Raw genomic sequence first — 15,981 nt, 5'->3', positions numbered from 1 at the left:
CTTCTGAATATTTTACCTTGGAGTTAAAATGAATTACATTTAAAAAAATGGAATTATTGTGAAATGAACATTAAGAGGAAAAACTGTTGGAAATTTGTTATAATACAGTTGTTTGACGTTGAATGAGGGTTGTGTTTTTTCTTTTCTGTTGGTTTTGATTAAGACTTTCTTTATAATAAAAGTTATTTTTTTAGTTGAATTGATCATAAAATTGTTATTTCTGAAACTGTTGAGACATGTAGCTCCATATTTATATTTATTGGTTTTGGTGGGGTTTGTAAATACTATTGTGAAATAAAATGAAGTAAGTTCAGGAAAGTGTGAACAATATGAAAGGGGGTATGTGTTTTTGTCTAGTAAATTAATTTGAGCCTAATATGTAATGAAAGGAAATTTTACTTTACCAAGAAAGTGGTAGATAAGTGGTGAAGCCTTCAAACAGACTTATACAGTGAGGGTTGGCTTTTGCAGTTGCATTTAGCTTGGACACACAAGCGAATCTTGAGCTGGGGCGAATCTCCTAAGTGACATCTCTAAGTGAGGAGTTACAAGCAAAGAAGGAGAGTATATTCATTACTATTGCAAGGGGGAGCACTGTGTTTGTTTGTGTTGTGTTCAGTGTAAAGTTTTGTTGAAAAAAGCAAAAAAAAGGGGTAAGGGCTATTTCAGGTGTGTTGCTAATTAAGTAATTAAGTCTCTGTGAGTTCTGCTTGGCTTTTGCAGTTGCATTTAGCTTGGACACACAAGCGAATCTTGAGCTGGGGCGAATCTCCTAAGTGACATCTCTAAGTGAGGAGTTACAAGCAAAGAAGGAGTTAAAAAGCAAAAAGGAGGGTAAAGTATAAATCCTTGTGATTCCATATATTTATATATATATATATATATATATATTGCACCTTACTGTCTGTTTTTGCCAGTTATTTGAGCTATCCCCATTGCCAAGATGTCCTCCATGTTTGACAATGCGGTCAGGTGTACATCTTGCTCAATGTATGCAATCCTTGATCAGCGCTTCGAGGGTGCATATTGCTGTGCGAGATGTGTGCGGGTTGCTCATTTGGAAGCACAAATCCTGAGTCTAGAGGAGCAACTGGCAACACTGAGATCTATTGACAACTTGGAGAGGAGTCTGCTGCTCACTGCGGGGGTAGAGGTGGGGGAGGATAGCGGGATGGAGGTACAGGACAGTCGGGCAGCTAGCTGGGTTACAGTTAGAAGGCGGGGTAGGGGGAAAAGCGCCAGGGAGGCTAGTCCTGATCTAGCACACCCCAACAAGTTTGCCCGGTTGGCAGATGAGAGGGATGTTAGTTCAGAGTTAGCAGTACTGCAGCAAGTCACTGCCTCTGACCACCAGAGGGGTGTCTGCTCCAGTAAGGAGGGAAGGAGGAGCGCAGGGCAGGCCAGACAGGTGCTGGTAGTGGGGGACTCAATTATTAGGGGGACAGACAGGGCGATCTGTCACAAAGACCGGGATCGCCGAACAGTGTGTTGTCTGCCTGGCGCTCGCGTTCGGCACATCGCGGATCAGGTTGACAGATTACTGGGGGGGGCTGGAGAAGACCCAGCAGTCATGGTGCACATTGGCACCAATGACAAAGTGAGAGGTAGGCGGAGTGTCCTTAAAAATGATTTCAGGGACTTAGGTAGCAAGCTTAAGGCAAGGACCTCCAAGGTAGTATTTTCTGAAATATTACCTGTACCACGTGCCACACCAGAGAGGCAGCGGGAGATTAGGGAGCTAAACAAGTGGCTCAGAAGCTGGTGTAGGAAGGAGGGGTTTGCGTTCATGGAGAACTGGGCGACTAAGCTGGGGCTTATAAATGTACCTGGGGGTGGAGCGGAGGGAGGGGTTAGAATAGTCAATAGGGATAGGCTTCATAGGGAGAAAAACCATACACCTCTAAATTGTATGCTTACTAATGCCAGAAGTCTGACCAATAAAACTGACGAACTGGAGTTAATAATGTCTGAAGAAAACTATGACATAGTGGGTATAACAGAGACATGGTTGGATGATAGCTATGACTGGGCGGTTAACATACAGGGTTATAGTCTATTCAGGAAGGATCGAAAAAAACAAAAAGGGGGAGGAGTTTGCCTTTATGTAAAGTCCAGCCTAAAGGCCACACTGCGGGAGAATATATGTGAGGGAAATGATAATGTGGAGTCGTTATGGGTAGAAATATATGGAAAGAAAAATAATAAAATACTGATCGGGGTTTGCTATAAGCCACCAAATATAATGGAAGCAGCAGAAGATCAATTATTAAAGCAAATAAACAAGGCAGCAAATCACAATGAGGTGGTTATTATGGGGGACTTTAACTATCCCGACATAAACTGGGAAACAGAGACCTGTGAATCTCATAAAGGAAACCGGTTTCTGACTATAAGTAAGGATAATTATCTGTCCCAAATGGTACAGGACCCGACCAGAGGGGGCGCCCTACTGGACTTAATATTAACCAACAGACCTGACAGAGTAACTAATGTGCAGGTCAGGGGGCATCTAGGAAATAGTGATCACAATATGATACATTATAACTTGTCCTTCAATAAGGGAACTCTTAGAGGAGCCACAAGAACCATGAACTTTAGGAAGGCAAAGTTTGATCAACTAAGAGAAGCCCTTAACACTGTAAATTGGGAAAATGGCCTCAAAAACAAGAGTACAGACACTCAATGGGAGATTTTTAAGGATATCTTAAATTCTCACTGTGAAAGGTACATACCGTATGGGAATAAGAGTCAGGAACGAGAAAACCAATGTGGATAAATAAAAATGTAAAGGGGGTAATAAATGGCAAAAAAAAGGCATTTAAGCTACTAAAACAGGAAGGCAGTGAGGAAACACTAAAAAGCTATCGGGAAAAAAATAAAATATGTAAAAATCAGATAAAAGCAGCAAAAGTGGAGACAGAAAGACTCATTGCCAAAGAGAGTAAGACAAACCCCAAAATGTTCTTTAACTATATAAATAGTAAAAAGGTTAAAAATGAAAGCGTTGGTCCCTTAAAAAGTAATGAGGGAGAAGTTATAGACGGGGATCAGGAAAAAGCTAATCTATTAAATATATTCTTCTCTGCTGTATTCACAGAGGAAAATGAAATGCCAGGTAATATACAGCAGGATGAGATAACTGCCCCAGTACATGTCGCCTGTCTAACCCAGGAAGAAGTGCAGTGCCGCCTAAAAAAAATCAAAATAGACAAATCACCAGGTCCAGATGGCATTCACCCCCGCGTTCTAAGGGAGTTAAGTAATGTAATAGACAGACCCCTATTTCTAATATTCAAGGACTCTATAGTGACAGGGTCTGTTCCCCAGGACTGGCGCATAGCAAATGTTGTGCCAATATTCAAAAAGGGGACAAAAAGTGACCCGGGGAATTATAGGCCTGTTAGTTTAACTTCTGTTGTGTGTAAACTGTTTGAGGGTTTCCTAAGAGATGCTATTTTGGAGTATCTCAATGAAAATAAGTGTATGACTCCATATCAGCATGGGTTTACAAGGGATCGGTCCTGTCAAACTAACCTGATCAGCTTTTATGAGGAGGTGAGCTCAAGACTGGATCGGGGTGAATCGCTGGATGTCGTATATCTTGATTTTTCCAAAGCATTTGATACGGTGCCACATAAAAGGCTGGTACATAAAATGAGAATGCTTGGGCTGGGGGAGAATGTGTGTATGTGGGTAAGTAACTGGCTCAGTGATAGGAAACAGAGGGTGGTTATTAATGGTACATACTCTGAGTGGGTTAATGTTGCTAGTGGGGTACCACAGGGGTCAGTTTTGGGTCCTATTCTTTTTAATATATTTATTAATGACCTTGTAGAGGGATTGTATAGTAAAGTATCAATCTTTGCAGACGATACTAAGCTCTGTAACGTGGTTAACACAATAGAGGACAGTGCACGATTACAAATGGATCTGCATAGGTTGGAGGCTTGGGCTGGGATGTGGCAGATGAGGTTCAACACAGATAAATGTAAGGTTATGCACATGGGGAAGAAAAATCCAGGCTGGGAATATGTATTAAATGGGAAAACACTGGGGACGACTGACATGGAAAAGGACTTAGGAGTTTTAGTTAACAGTAAATTTACCTGTAGCGACCAGTGTCAGGCAGCTGCTGCTAAGGCAAATAAAATCATGGGGTGCATCAAAAGGGGCATAGATGCCCACGACAAGGAAATAATTCTACCACTGTACAAGTCACTAGTCAGACCACACATGGAATACTGTGTACAGTACTGGGCACCAGTGTACAAGAAAGATATAGTGGAGCTGGAGAGGGTTCAAAGACGGGCAACCAGAGTAATAAGGGGAATGGGAGGACTACAGTACCCAGAAAGATTATCAGAATTAGGGTTATTTAGTTTGGAAAAAAGACGGCTTAGGGGGGATTTAATAACTATGTATAAATATATAAGGGGACAGTACAGAGATCACTCCCAGGACCTATTTATACCCAGGACTGTATCTATAACAAGGGGACATACTCTACGGTTGGAGGAAAGAAGGTTTCTACACCAGCACAGACGGGGGTTCTTTACAGTAAGAGCGGTGAGATTATGGAACTCTCTGCCAGAGGAAGTGGTTATGGTAAACTCAATAAAAGAGTTCAAAAGGAGCCTGGACGTGTTTCTTGAAAGCAATAATATTACAAGTTATGGATATTAGATTAATAGGGACAGAACGTTGATCCAGGGATTTATTCTGATTGCCATATTTGGAGTCGGGAAGGAATTTTCCCCCTGGTATGGGGCAATTGGCATCTGCTTCATAAGGTTTTTTTTGCCTTCCTCTGGATCAACACAGTAGGGACACAATATGTATATAGGTTGAACTTGATGGACTTTGGTCTTTTTTCAACCTTATGAACTATGTTACTATGTTACTATGAATGTAAATGTATATTGGACGTATTGCACATAACCACAGCACCAACACCATTTCCTACCATATTGAACTTTGGTGTGGGCTTTGATTACTTGTTTGGATTATCCCTTGTGCCTGACTGCAGCTCCCCAGACTCCCTTGCCATCTGCTGTTCTCCAGTCTGGTGCCGTCAGCGTATTCGGACACTGCTTGCTTCTGCTATGTCTGTGTCTGTAGATGGACCTAAAGAAGTCTAAGACTGCAAGTCTGCACCTAGGCTCATCAACACCTGCTTGCCTCAAGCCAAGATATGTCCCAAACCTGTCTGTCAGGCCCCATGGCCTGCTTCTGCTTGGAGCAGGGGTCCCCTACCTGCTTCCAGCCGCGTCCAGCACCATGTCAGTTCCTGTGGGTCGCTCCCAGCCTCTCAATCTAGATAGCCCCTGCTCTCACCTCAGTTAGTGCTTGTGTGTTCCAAGTTGTGGTGTCTGTCAAGGACTGTGATTTCTTTTCTTTGTTCGTGTGCTTCAAGAGGGTTTATGCTGTCCCTTTTTTCCTGCTAGCACCCAGCTTCCTGGGAGTTAAGTGCAGAACCATTTTTTCTTTTTTAAAGGACTTCTTCCTGGACCATGTACCAAAACCAAACATATGTGGATACAATGGAATTAAGGTTTGTGCAGAAGGTCATGGTAATGTTGGACTAGGAAAAAGTCTTTCCCAAACTGGTGCCACAAAGTTGGATGCATACAATTGTAGAATTGAATCTAGGCAGCCATGTTGTAAAACCTCCAGGAACCAGTGCCCTCAGTGTTCATGTGGGTATATATATATAAAAACATTATACATTTTGCTAGCACATTGTAATTACATTTGATGATTGGTCCATATTTATATATATATATATAGAGAGAGAGAGATAGCTGTGTGTAGGTGGAATGTGGAATGCTCAGGCTCGTGTAGTTCCCTGTGGCACATGGCTATGTAGAAGACATTTCCAGAAGCTATGATATAAATGTATATTACATCTATGTTATTATGTTATAATGAAGGGCAACCTTTTAACAATTGCATGCTGCAGTTTATGATCAAATGCATTCTTGTTTCTTGACTTCTTCGATGCAGGGTTAAAGCACAGAATAGAGCGTCACATTATCCATAACCTCCACTTGTCCCTCTTTCCGTTTTTGAAGCACAGAATCCGCAGCTGTGCCCCCCACACATGGGTGTGTTTGACAGATAAGCCTGGATGCCAAGCTCTCGAATGCCTGTTCTTTCCCACAGTGGCATTTGGGTCACGGACAAGCTCTTTGGCTTGGGCCAGTGGCAGCTGGTGAGCTGCGTCCTAAAGTTCTTAGGGTCATTTGCTTACATTTTGTAATACTTGAAGTCTGTTCAGCTCGTACTTTTAGAACTTCAATAAGTTAGACTAGACTGAGGAGCACTTCAAAATGCTGTTGAGATCATTACGTTAAGAACATACTGGACTGGAGGCTTTCAAGTGGAAATGTTGGAGGTACCTACGCATTCTTCTGCTGGTGTCATAATCTAAGCATGTCAACTAGCTAAGAACTGCAAACACGCCCAGGTCTCCACTTGCACAGCTTGCTGACTATGCCTTTCATGCGCTGCTTCAAGTTTATGGCTTCATACTGCCTAGGTAAGCTGAATGTCCTCTATTAATTTGAAGTAGAAACTTAATATCAGACTGCAGTTCATCTCCACTTACAATCTCACACCCTTTGTAATGCGCTGCTTTGTAAGCAAATTCTCAATCCCCTAATTCTCCTTCTAGCGAGTTAAGAAAGTATGTCTCATAAAAATGTATCTTTGTATTGTGTTCTTTTAAATCACATCTTCTTAAATAGGCGTCTCATTATTTTCTTTCCTTAAATATATTGTAGTGTTATGGGCCCCAGTATTATAGTTAATGGGGTGATGTAATTGATAAAAACTATCAAAAGTGGTAACCACACCAATATCAGCAATTTCTATAGTGATATTTTTCACAATTTGAACCAGAATCACAAACATAGGCCCACTGTCGGTGCTATCTGATCTGTAAATTGATACGTCTGATATACTTTTCCTCTTTTCATTGTTCTGGTACCGTGGAAAGGAAATCTATTTCATATACTGTGTATAATTTGTGAAGGGCACCAACGACATTTAAAAAAAGGTTGGTTTGTTAAGACCATACTGCAGTGTAGGCAGTATTTTATATGAAGAAACACATTACGTTAGAGGCAATTTAAGAGATAGCATTGCTTTTTAAGTAAAGTGAAAGTATATATTTTTATTGTCACTGTGACATTTCCCTTTATTAATACCATGTAAACAGGCAAAGCGGAAGGGTGCTACTGAAATGCTTATGGGTCCCTTTTCAATATGCAATTTAACAAGGCTTCTTGTGGCAAGACATGCCCTTGGAAGCTGGTATCAATTGTATCAGCTCTTCCCGGATTCTATAATAATTAATTACCAGTCTGATGATTAAAACAATCACAGGACAGAAAACAGGAATAAAATGATAGCTTTACCCAAAACAAAATATAAACTCCCACTTGGAATACTAGCTGTACACATGAGTTTACCAGCTAACAGCTTGGACAGCTATTCTCTTTCCTAAAAAAAGCCTATCAAACTTATTTTTTAAATCCCAGGTTTGACGTTGTACTAAGTTTCCTTCAGTCAACCTTTTAAAGGCCTGTGTGTTTTTTACTATTTTAGTTTGCCTTGATAACGGGTGCTGCATGGGGCAAAACATTGGCACATTGGAGTGTGTGTGCGTGCGTGTGTGTTTTTGATTATAAAGTCCCAGAACGCCCTTCTTGGGTTAACTAATATGGATGGTTTTTCTACATGGTGGCCATTTTATGAGAATGACTCACTGGCATGCCACCAGCCACACGGTTTGAAACTCAATCACATTGACCCCTCACACACACACTCACACCAACACCCTCAACCACACTGATGCAAACACTTTGATCCCCCGAAATCCCACCAATGAGAAAACAAATTCAGTCCTTAATTATTAGCTGTATCTTCCCTCTATAACTCTGCCTCTGGCTCTTAGGAGTTCACCAGGTACTAAACACCCCCTTTCTGGTATCGAGGTATACACCTGGCGCTTGTTATCATGCCACTGCAAATTTGTTTTAAAACCGAAATATTTTTTCTATTTGCTCCATAGTATAATTTCTTACAAGTAAGCAGACACACTTCGATTAAAATAGAAATTCCAGAAATCGCGCATTGTTTTATTGAGCAGAATGGATGAAAACCCTGTAAATGTGTTAGCGTGACTGTATGTATGATAGAGTGGGTAAGTATGGCGCCAATGGGACAACTGAGCTTTACCTGAATCTGGGCCAATTCTATGAATACAATGATACTATGGTAAATTCTCCTAGACTTGATGAACTTGTAGGGGTGAAGTGTCTAAAAAAAATCCCACAATTCAAAAAACACAAAAGGAACTCCTACCAATTTTTTTATTACTAGTACACCATTAAAAGTGACTTTTTAAATGTATAGCAGTGTTTTCTTTTTTAAAACAAAGGTTGCTTTTACATAATATTGTGGATTGTTGACAGCTGCATGTTTGTCACGTCTATGTGTTCTAGCTCTGTTTTCTGGACTCCCGATCATACTACCTTGGGGAAGACAATAGAATGTCTTGGCCTTAATCACCCAGACATTGGCACTCTTGACTACACTGACCACCGAATGTCTATTTAGGAAACAATGTAATGGAATAAGCAGAATTTTATTAGCATTGCCATAAACAGTCAGTTCAATGTTGTATTTTAGTGGGAAAAATTACTATTATTATTATTATATTTTTTTTTATATAGCTCCAACAATTTACTAAAGAACTATCACGACTGCCTCCAGGTCTGTAGTTTATCACAATAAAATGAAATACATCACAATAAAATGAAATAAATCCAAATTTTCTTCAAAGCTAAACTCTGTTAATGAATGCAGCTCTGCATTTAAGGCTTAAATATCCTTTTTTAGGGAAATTGTTTATTGCCCTTTAAAGACCATTACTAAAATGCCATATACGTAGCACACAATATTTCTAGTTTGACAGAGACATCATGGTAGCGTCTTCTGATTGAGTGTGGGCTCCTTGGCAGACGAGATCACATAAAAGGAGTCATTGATCCTTATGTATGTTCTTTTGAAAAAGGATAACTTACTGGAAATAGCATGCCAATTATATCCTACTACATTATGACCATCCTTTTATATACTTGCTACACCTGAGGTTACAATTTGAATTTTATTTTTGTTTCTGTTTTTCTTTACTGTTGCATCTTACTATTAGGCAGTGTACTATGCTACATAGAACACCGTCTAATATGCTATTCTCCTAAACTTGGGCACCTCATTCACTGTCAATGATACAGTTTGAGGCCAAGTTCTGTTGGCTTCTTTTGTCTTGTATATTGATACCGTTGATACTTGATATATACATACCTAACCGGTGCCTTTTCATAAGATGCATAACACTCTATAAAGTGTTGTTTTTAATTTAAACTTTACCTTTATGGATTATAAAATAAAGAAATAATAAAGCCGAAAAGTGTCAGCTAACAATCGAATGATTTGATGGAAAAAGAGGACTCCTTGTCCATACAAGTCCAGGCTTAGTTGTGCATGTATTCCAAATACTGACTAAAGTCAGAGAACAACTTTGGTTGTGGTGGATGCTGGTAATTGGCTGCATTGCTGCATTAGGAATATGGTAAATACAAATCCATATCTTTATGTAACACATGAAAGGATGCTGTGGAAAAAAGTAATAAAGTGGGATAAACGGTAATATTTGTCAACTGCTAAAATCATTTAGTATATGCATACTTTAAAGGCGCTGTTCCACCTGCTTTGCCGAATTCAACACTTCTGTAATTACACATAGCACTAGAAATATCATTGTTAGCACTGTTAAGTGTCCAAACCCAACCTTGAAATATTTATTTTGGCATATACATTTTGCCTTATTTTTAATCTATGCCATGTGAGACAAAAGTAGGTACACTTTTATGTGATTGAACCTTCAGATAGATATATAAACTCCCTAAGGCTAAATTGCTTGCCATGCTAGAGTATCTAGTATACTGTAACTTTTGTTTTCTTTATACTGCATTTACACACATGTGGACCAACTGGTCTAGGAACATGCTTTAGGCACTACAACAGCCAAATCCTTGCCTGTGTTGGAAAATCACTTAGATACCTATAGATTTAGCTGGTTTCTATACCATGAAAAGCTTTACAGAGCAGATTGACTGCCATAGATAGAATAGGGGTAACCTTTAAACTGTCTGACTTTGCCCTGCCTAGTAGGAACTGTAGTCCAACAATAGAAAAGTGGAATTGCATAAGACTTCTTGCATTAAAGAATAAGACATTGGGTTTGGTGGTATGTGGGGCTGGACTGGTGATGACGGGGCATCCCTGTCACTTTAAGGCCAGTGGCTTCCTGGTGACAAGATTATGTACGGGACACTGCTGGCCGGTGTGCCAGATGGTCAGCTCCGGTCTCATGATATGGAATGAGGATCGCTTAATTGACCTGCGAGTCTTAACAATAGATTTCAAACCAAAAGGAGGAGACTGGCATCTGCTTTACAGGGAATACATCCCTTGATAAGCTATCAAAATAACATAAAGCTATAGTGACATCTTATGAGATATTTAGCTTTATGTGAAAAGGAATGGTAAATAACTGCAGCATATTAGGTGATGATGATCATTTTTCATCTGATGTATGGGAAAGATTCCAGGTCATTCAATCCCAATGTCACAGGGTCAAGGGAAAGTCAAGTTGGTCTTTGACTATGGAATCTATGACGTCTTATAACCATATTCATGAACATACAGAGAAATATTTAAACATTTTCGGAACATTTTCTGAAGGGAAAACAAATATGTTTCACTTAAGTCACATGCTAGAAAGTATTAGCAACTTTCAGCTTTCAGAGTAATTAAGTCCTGCAACTATTACAAATATTAAGTACTTGTTCTACTTAGTAGATAACGGATATAAATGAACAAAAGTTTATAGCAAATTTGTGCAACAACTTTTTCTTTCAAATTCAGGAATGTAAATACATTTGTACAGATGATCTGTTTTAATATTACATTTCCTTGGTTCATAGAAGCAAGATAGAAATCCGGACAGGTAGGCTAGAGATCAAATGCGTTGTCAGGGGGTTTTCTTTTGCAATATTATTAATGTATATTGCGAAGTACTTGCTTTGAATACTGAAAAGATCAAAGTCAGATAACATTCACTCATAGTTCACTCATAGACTTCGGGGCTTTTGCCAAATAACTATCGTGATATTGTCTATACTAAACAATGTGCACACAAAAATGAATGTTTTCTTATTTGTTCATAGTCTGAATTCTCTTCTCCCAGGCATAAAAGAGACCAAACACAGACTCCAGTCAGCTGGCACTAAGGAGGGAGGTGTGGCGAATGAATGATTTTTTTATAGTTGGGAAGAAGGACCCTGGCATACACTACTAAAAAGAACTGAACGGAGGGTTATCAACAAGCAATTTGCTTTTACACTTGCTGGAAGTCTCGCAAGCTGTACTTTCTGGATGTGCTAAATTCGTCACTGGGGTGCCTGGTATTTCGTACTTTGCTTCTAAAAAGAAAAAAAAGAGAATAGAATCTAATTAGATGGGCTGCAAACGGAGAATGCTCTAAGCATCATTGGTGTAAATAAGAACAGAGGAAGAAGAGCAAATCTGGTATTGTTAAAAAATGTTGATGAATTTTAAAAATCCTGTTCAAGACAGAGACAGTCTCTCGCCTGCACTGAGCTACATGGGCTGACACACAAGTGACATGTGCTCTATGGACAGTGATTAGCAGAAGGGGAGATTATGTACCTTATATTAACCGTTCTATGGCCATTTTTGGTTTTTGTTGGATTACTTCACTCCAAAGGACTAAAGCAATGGGATTGTCAAGAAGGCAACGGACAGTCTACTTGTAATGGTAAGTTTTAACTTATTCATACACATGGCCAAAGCCTTATGAATAGCATTTATTTTTTTTCATTTCTGTCTTGTGCCACTTTAAAACGTAAGGGTTAAAACAAAACGGCTGCTTTGTATTTTATAACTGCTACATATCATACAAGATATATTATAGAAATATTTAACCTTAGTACAAACAAACCTCTAAAAAGTGTTTTATAAAATGCAAATAAAGTTAAAATGATAAATAGTGCCATGGTGACTTGATCTCAATGATCTGTTTATCACAATGTTAAATTTATTATGCATTTTTAACGTGACTACTCTTAACAGGTGCCTGACACTCCAGCCAAATCATTCCAACTAACAAATAGGGGAAAAAATCATTATGAGATCTTAATTGACTGAGTGTAACAGTAATAAAAAAAACCTTAAAACCATTATTTTGAAAGTCCAATGAGCTTTAACCATTGGAGTGCAACAGGGATGAACATTGAACATGCACTAAGATCAATGCGTGTGGAGGCAATTTATCACAGTTCATATCCATTGCTTGCTTATGGATGCTTGATGTTTGGTTGGAGGCAGACAGTTACTGTCATGATACATGCATTTCTGGTATGGGAAGTTACATTAAAGGCGTTGTTCTACCAACTCTGCTTAATTTACACTATTAGAAACATCAGTGTTGTTCCTTCCCAGATTTTTTTTCGCACTTAATTGTGACTTGTGACACAAGAGCAGGCACTGAATGATTGTTGCCATAGACATGATTAAAGTTTTTTTTAAAGAAAGAATAAAAAGGCAGATGTACTTTCTTACTTACTTGCTTAACATGCTAGAGAGTGCAATTAATGTTGCTCTTAAGTGAAACAGTGCTTTGGTGATATGGTATTTGTGACAGCAGCATAGAAACAATGATTCAGACAGATACCAGCAAGTAAAGTGCACTTCTCAGGAAATTAAAGGACACTGCAGGACATTACGTTGTTTGAATGAAAAAAAAATTGGACTATATTAAAGTCCTGCCCATAAGTGGCTTTTTTTCATTAATAGCTGGGAAATGTCACTGTCACTGTGAGCACTTCAATATGCATTCTTCCAAAATAAAATTAAAACAAGTAAAGCACTTACCTAACACAGAAGAGGCTGCCCTGCAGCAGCAGCTGCCCTCCTCCTCCATGATCCTGAATTTCTCATCACTGATTGGCTGCTTGAAGCAGAACCAGTGGTCAGAAAAAGGTCAGAAGAGATCTGAGGTATTGGTGGTCAAACATGCATAAGGTCAGGAACAGAAGGATGTTGGTAGGCACTGGGAAACCAGGACTTGGAGGAGAGCAGTGCTGGCACAAACACAAAAGGGTACCAGAGCCCTTGTGTCAGCTCTTTCAATATCTAGAGTACATGGCTCCAAAGTTGGAAATTACTCCTTTAAGAATCAACCTGTACTTGTGTTCTGTGCAGCAGATGGTGATAGGAGATGATGTTGCAGCTGGATGCAGCTGGTATTCTGATTTTAATTCTCCAATTCGTAGTGTTGGTGACGGTCTGTGATTGATCTGCAACATCCTCTGCAATGCAAGACTTTTCGCTTTAATGGAAGTCTTGTATATACAATTAAATGGGAACTCACACCAAATTATTTTATACTTGTATCAGTTTAAAATGAGTGTCTCAAATGCAATCACCCGACTAGTGGGAGTCTATGGAGGAACGGTGTTGGCATAAACAATCGGCTTAGTATGGTGATTGAGCAGGGAAAGTCAACCAGAATATCACATGACTGACAACAATGGCAGCCCCCACATCTGCAGATAAGTTTATGTAAACAAAATGAAATAACAGTAAACTTTCTTCAATGAGGATTACCATAATGTATACAGAACGACATTAAATGGTCAAAAAATATACATTTCTCCATGGGACTTGGAGAGTTTTGCTTGGAAGGGGAAGATGGTTGTTGATTAAGCCAATAGACGCTTCGACTACAGGTAGGAGATATGTGGAGGGCATTGAAAAAGGTTAATTATATAAAAACAACAAAGAAACGTTTTATAGGTATTTTTTCATTTCTATTGCATAAACAACCTATCGGTAACTGTTTTTGTGTCAAAATGACAATTGCTTCTGGAAAGCATATGATTGAGGGAATGTATAACATAAGTAACAATTTCTTGGATGCTGCATTTTGTTACAAAAGTATTAGTCCATAGTGTTGCCAGATTCTCTGTACCCAACTAATGCAGATTAAAGCTCAGTTTGTGATCAGGGTGTCTATCACCAATGGTTTAATTTGGAGGGTTACAATGAAGGTTTCTATTTTAAGGGTCTGAGAGTGTCGGGTGAGGCCGGCCTTAAAGGCCTCAAGACAAAGGAGCACCTTATGGTCGTTGTGATTAGGTTGTACTCACTGAGTAGTGAGTACTATATACCGTATTTGCTCGATTATAAGACGACCCTGATTATAAGACGACCCCCCAAAATCTGAATATTAACTTAGGAAAAAAGAAAAAGCCTGAATATAAGACGACCCTAAAGGAAAAAAGTTTTACCAGTAAATGTTAATTCATGTAAACTATTTTTTTTAATAAAAGCTATGATTGAGAAAAATATTTTTTTTGTTTTTATTTCTTGTATTTTCCAGCCTGTCCCCCAGTTACGCACATCTGCCCCCAGGCTTGCCACACCAATATGGCACTGTGGCCCATGATATGCCTTTTAACCCTCTATATGCCACTGTGCCCCATGGTATGCCTTTTAACCCCCTATATGCCACTCTGCCTCCAGAAATGCCTTATACCCCTATATCCCATTCTGGCATTTAGGGGGTTAAAATGCATATTATGGGGCAGAGTGGCATATAGGGAGGTATAAGGCATTTCAGGAGGCAGAGTGGCATTAAGGGAGTTAAAAGGCATTGTATAGAGCACTCTGCCTCCAGAAATGCCTTATACCCCTATATGCCACTCTGGCATTTAGGGGGTTAAAAGGCATATTATGGGGCAGAGTGGCATATAGGGAGGTATAAGGCATTTCAGGAGGCAGAGTGCTCTATTAAATGCCCCCTTAACGCCACTCCAGAAATGCCCTATGCCCCCATTTAACTAACACACACACACACACTCTCCCCCCCTCCCCTCTCCTCTCTCCTCTCTCCCCTCTCTCCCCTCTCAGCCCTCTCTTACCGGTGCTTCCAGCCGGGGCAGCGGGTTGACGTCGCCTTCTGCTGCAGCCGGAAGGAGGTGGAGTTGGCAGCGGGGGTTTGTATGCGTCCGTCGCGTATACTTTCCCCGGCTGTCAGAGATCAGAGATCTCTGACAGTCGGGGAAGGTCTACGCGACGGACGCAGACAACCCCCGCTGCTAGCCACACCTCCTTCCGGCTGCAGCGGACGTTGTCTACGCGGATCGCGTAGACGTCAACCCGCTGCCCCGGCAATACAGCAGGAAGCACCGGTAAGTGTGTGTATGATGGGGGGGGGGGTGAGACAGGAGGATCCAGGTCCCCTGCAGCGGTGCGGGGGATCTGGATCTTAGTCTCCTAATCAGACTCTATTTGAGGTCTGATTAGAAGACGACCCCGATTAGAAGACGAGGGGTATTTTTCAGAGCATTTGCTCTGAAAAAAACCTCGTCTTATAATCGAGCAAATACGGTATATATATATATATATATATATATATATATATGTGGGTTTGATGGTCAGTTTAAGTTTGCCAATGTTTAAGGGTGTGTGAGAATTACTTTATGCCCATATTGATAAGTATATATCTCTGTGCGTATGATGGCCTAAGGCCATCCCTGGTCCCAGGTCTAACTCCAGAACAACTTTATGGTTCTAAACTGCTGTCAAATTCTATGTTCTAAGTTTAATTCTACCTGCTCATGAATTTTAATTAATTTTATTCAAAGAGAGAAATACATTGTCTAAATAGAGGTAAATTTTTGAATGTCAGAATTAAAAAAAAAAAAAAAGGATTTGGAAAAAATCTTTAAAAAAGCCTATACCATAATTTCTATGCGTAGCCTATAAGGAAAATATTATATTAAAGAATATTGAATTTAAAGTTATTTTTTAGTATATATACCATAT

The 15,981-nt window shown here is 39.7% G+C and overlaps 1 protein-coding gene across 1 annotated transcript in view; it reads left to right on the top strand.

Moving 5' to 3' along the window:
* The first annotated feature begins 12,980 nt into the window (after nt 1-12,980).
* The window catches only part of LOC149289335 (pro-epidermal growth factor-like), a 41,177-nt gene continuing 38,176 nt past the window's right edge, over nt 12,981-15,981 (top strand). Inside the window, exon 1 of the mRNA XM_089490727.1 lies at nt 12,981-13,131. Coding sequence (XP_089346853.1) covers nt 12,981-13,131 — 151 coding nt within the window. The remainder of the gene's footprint in view (nt 13,132-15,981) is intronic.

Source organism: Sceloporus occidentalis, unplaced genomic scaffold, assembly GCF_023333645.1.
Source record: "Sceloporus occidentalis isolate IW3139 unplaced genomic scaffold, rSceOcc1.0.p SCAF_46, whole genome shotgun sequence".
Taxonomy (NCBI): Eukaryota; Metazoa; Chordata; class Lepidosauria; order Squamata; family Phrynosomatidae; genus Sceloporus; species Sceloporus occidentalis.
Note: the sequence above shows the minus strand (reverse complement) of the source record. Positions and strands in the feature narration are given on the sequence as shown.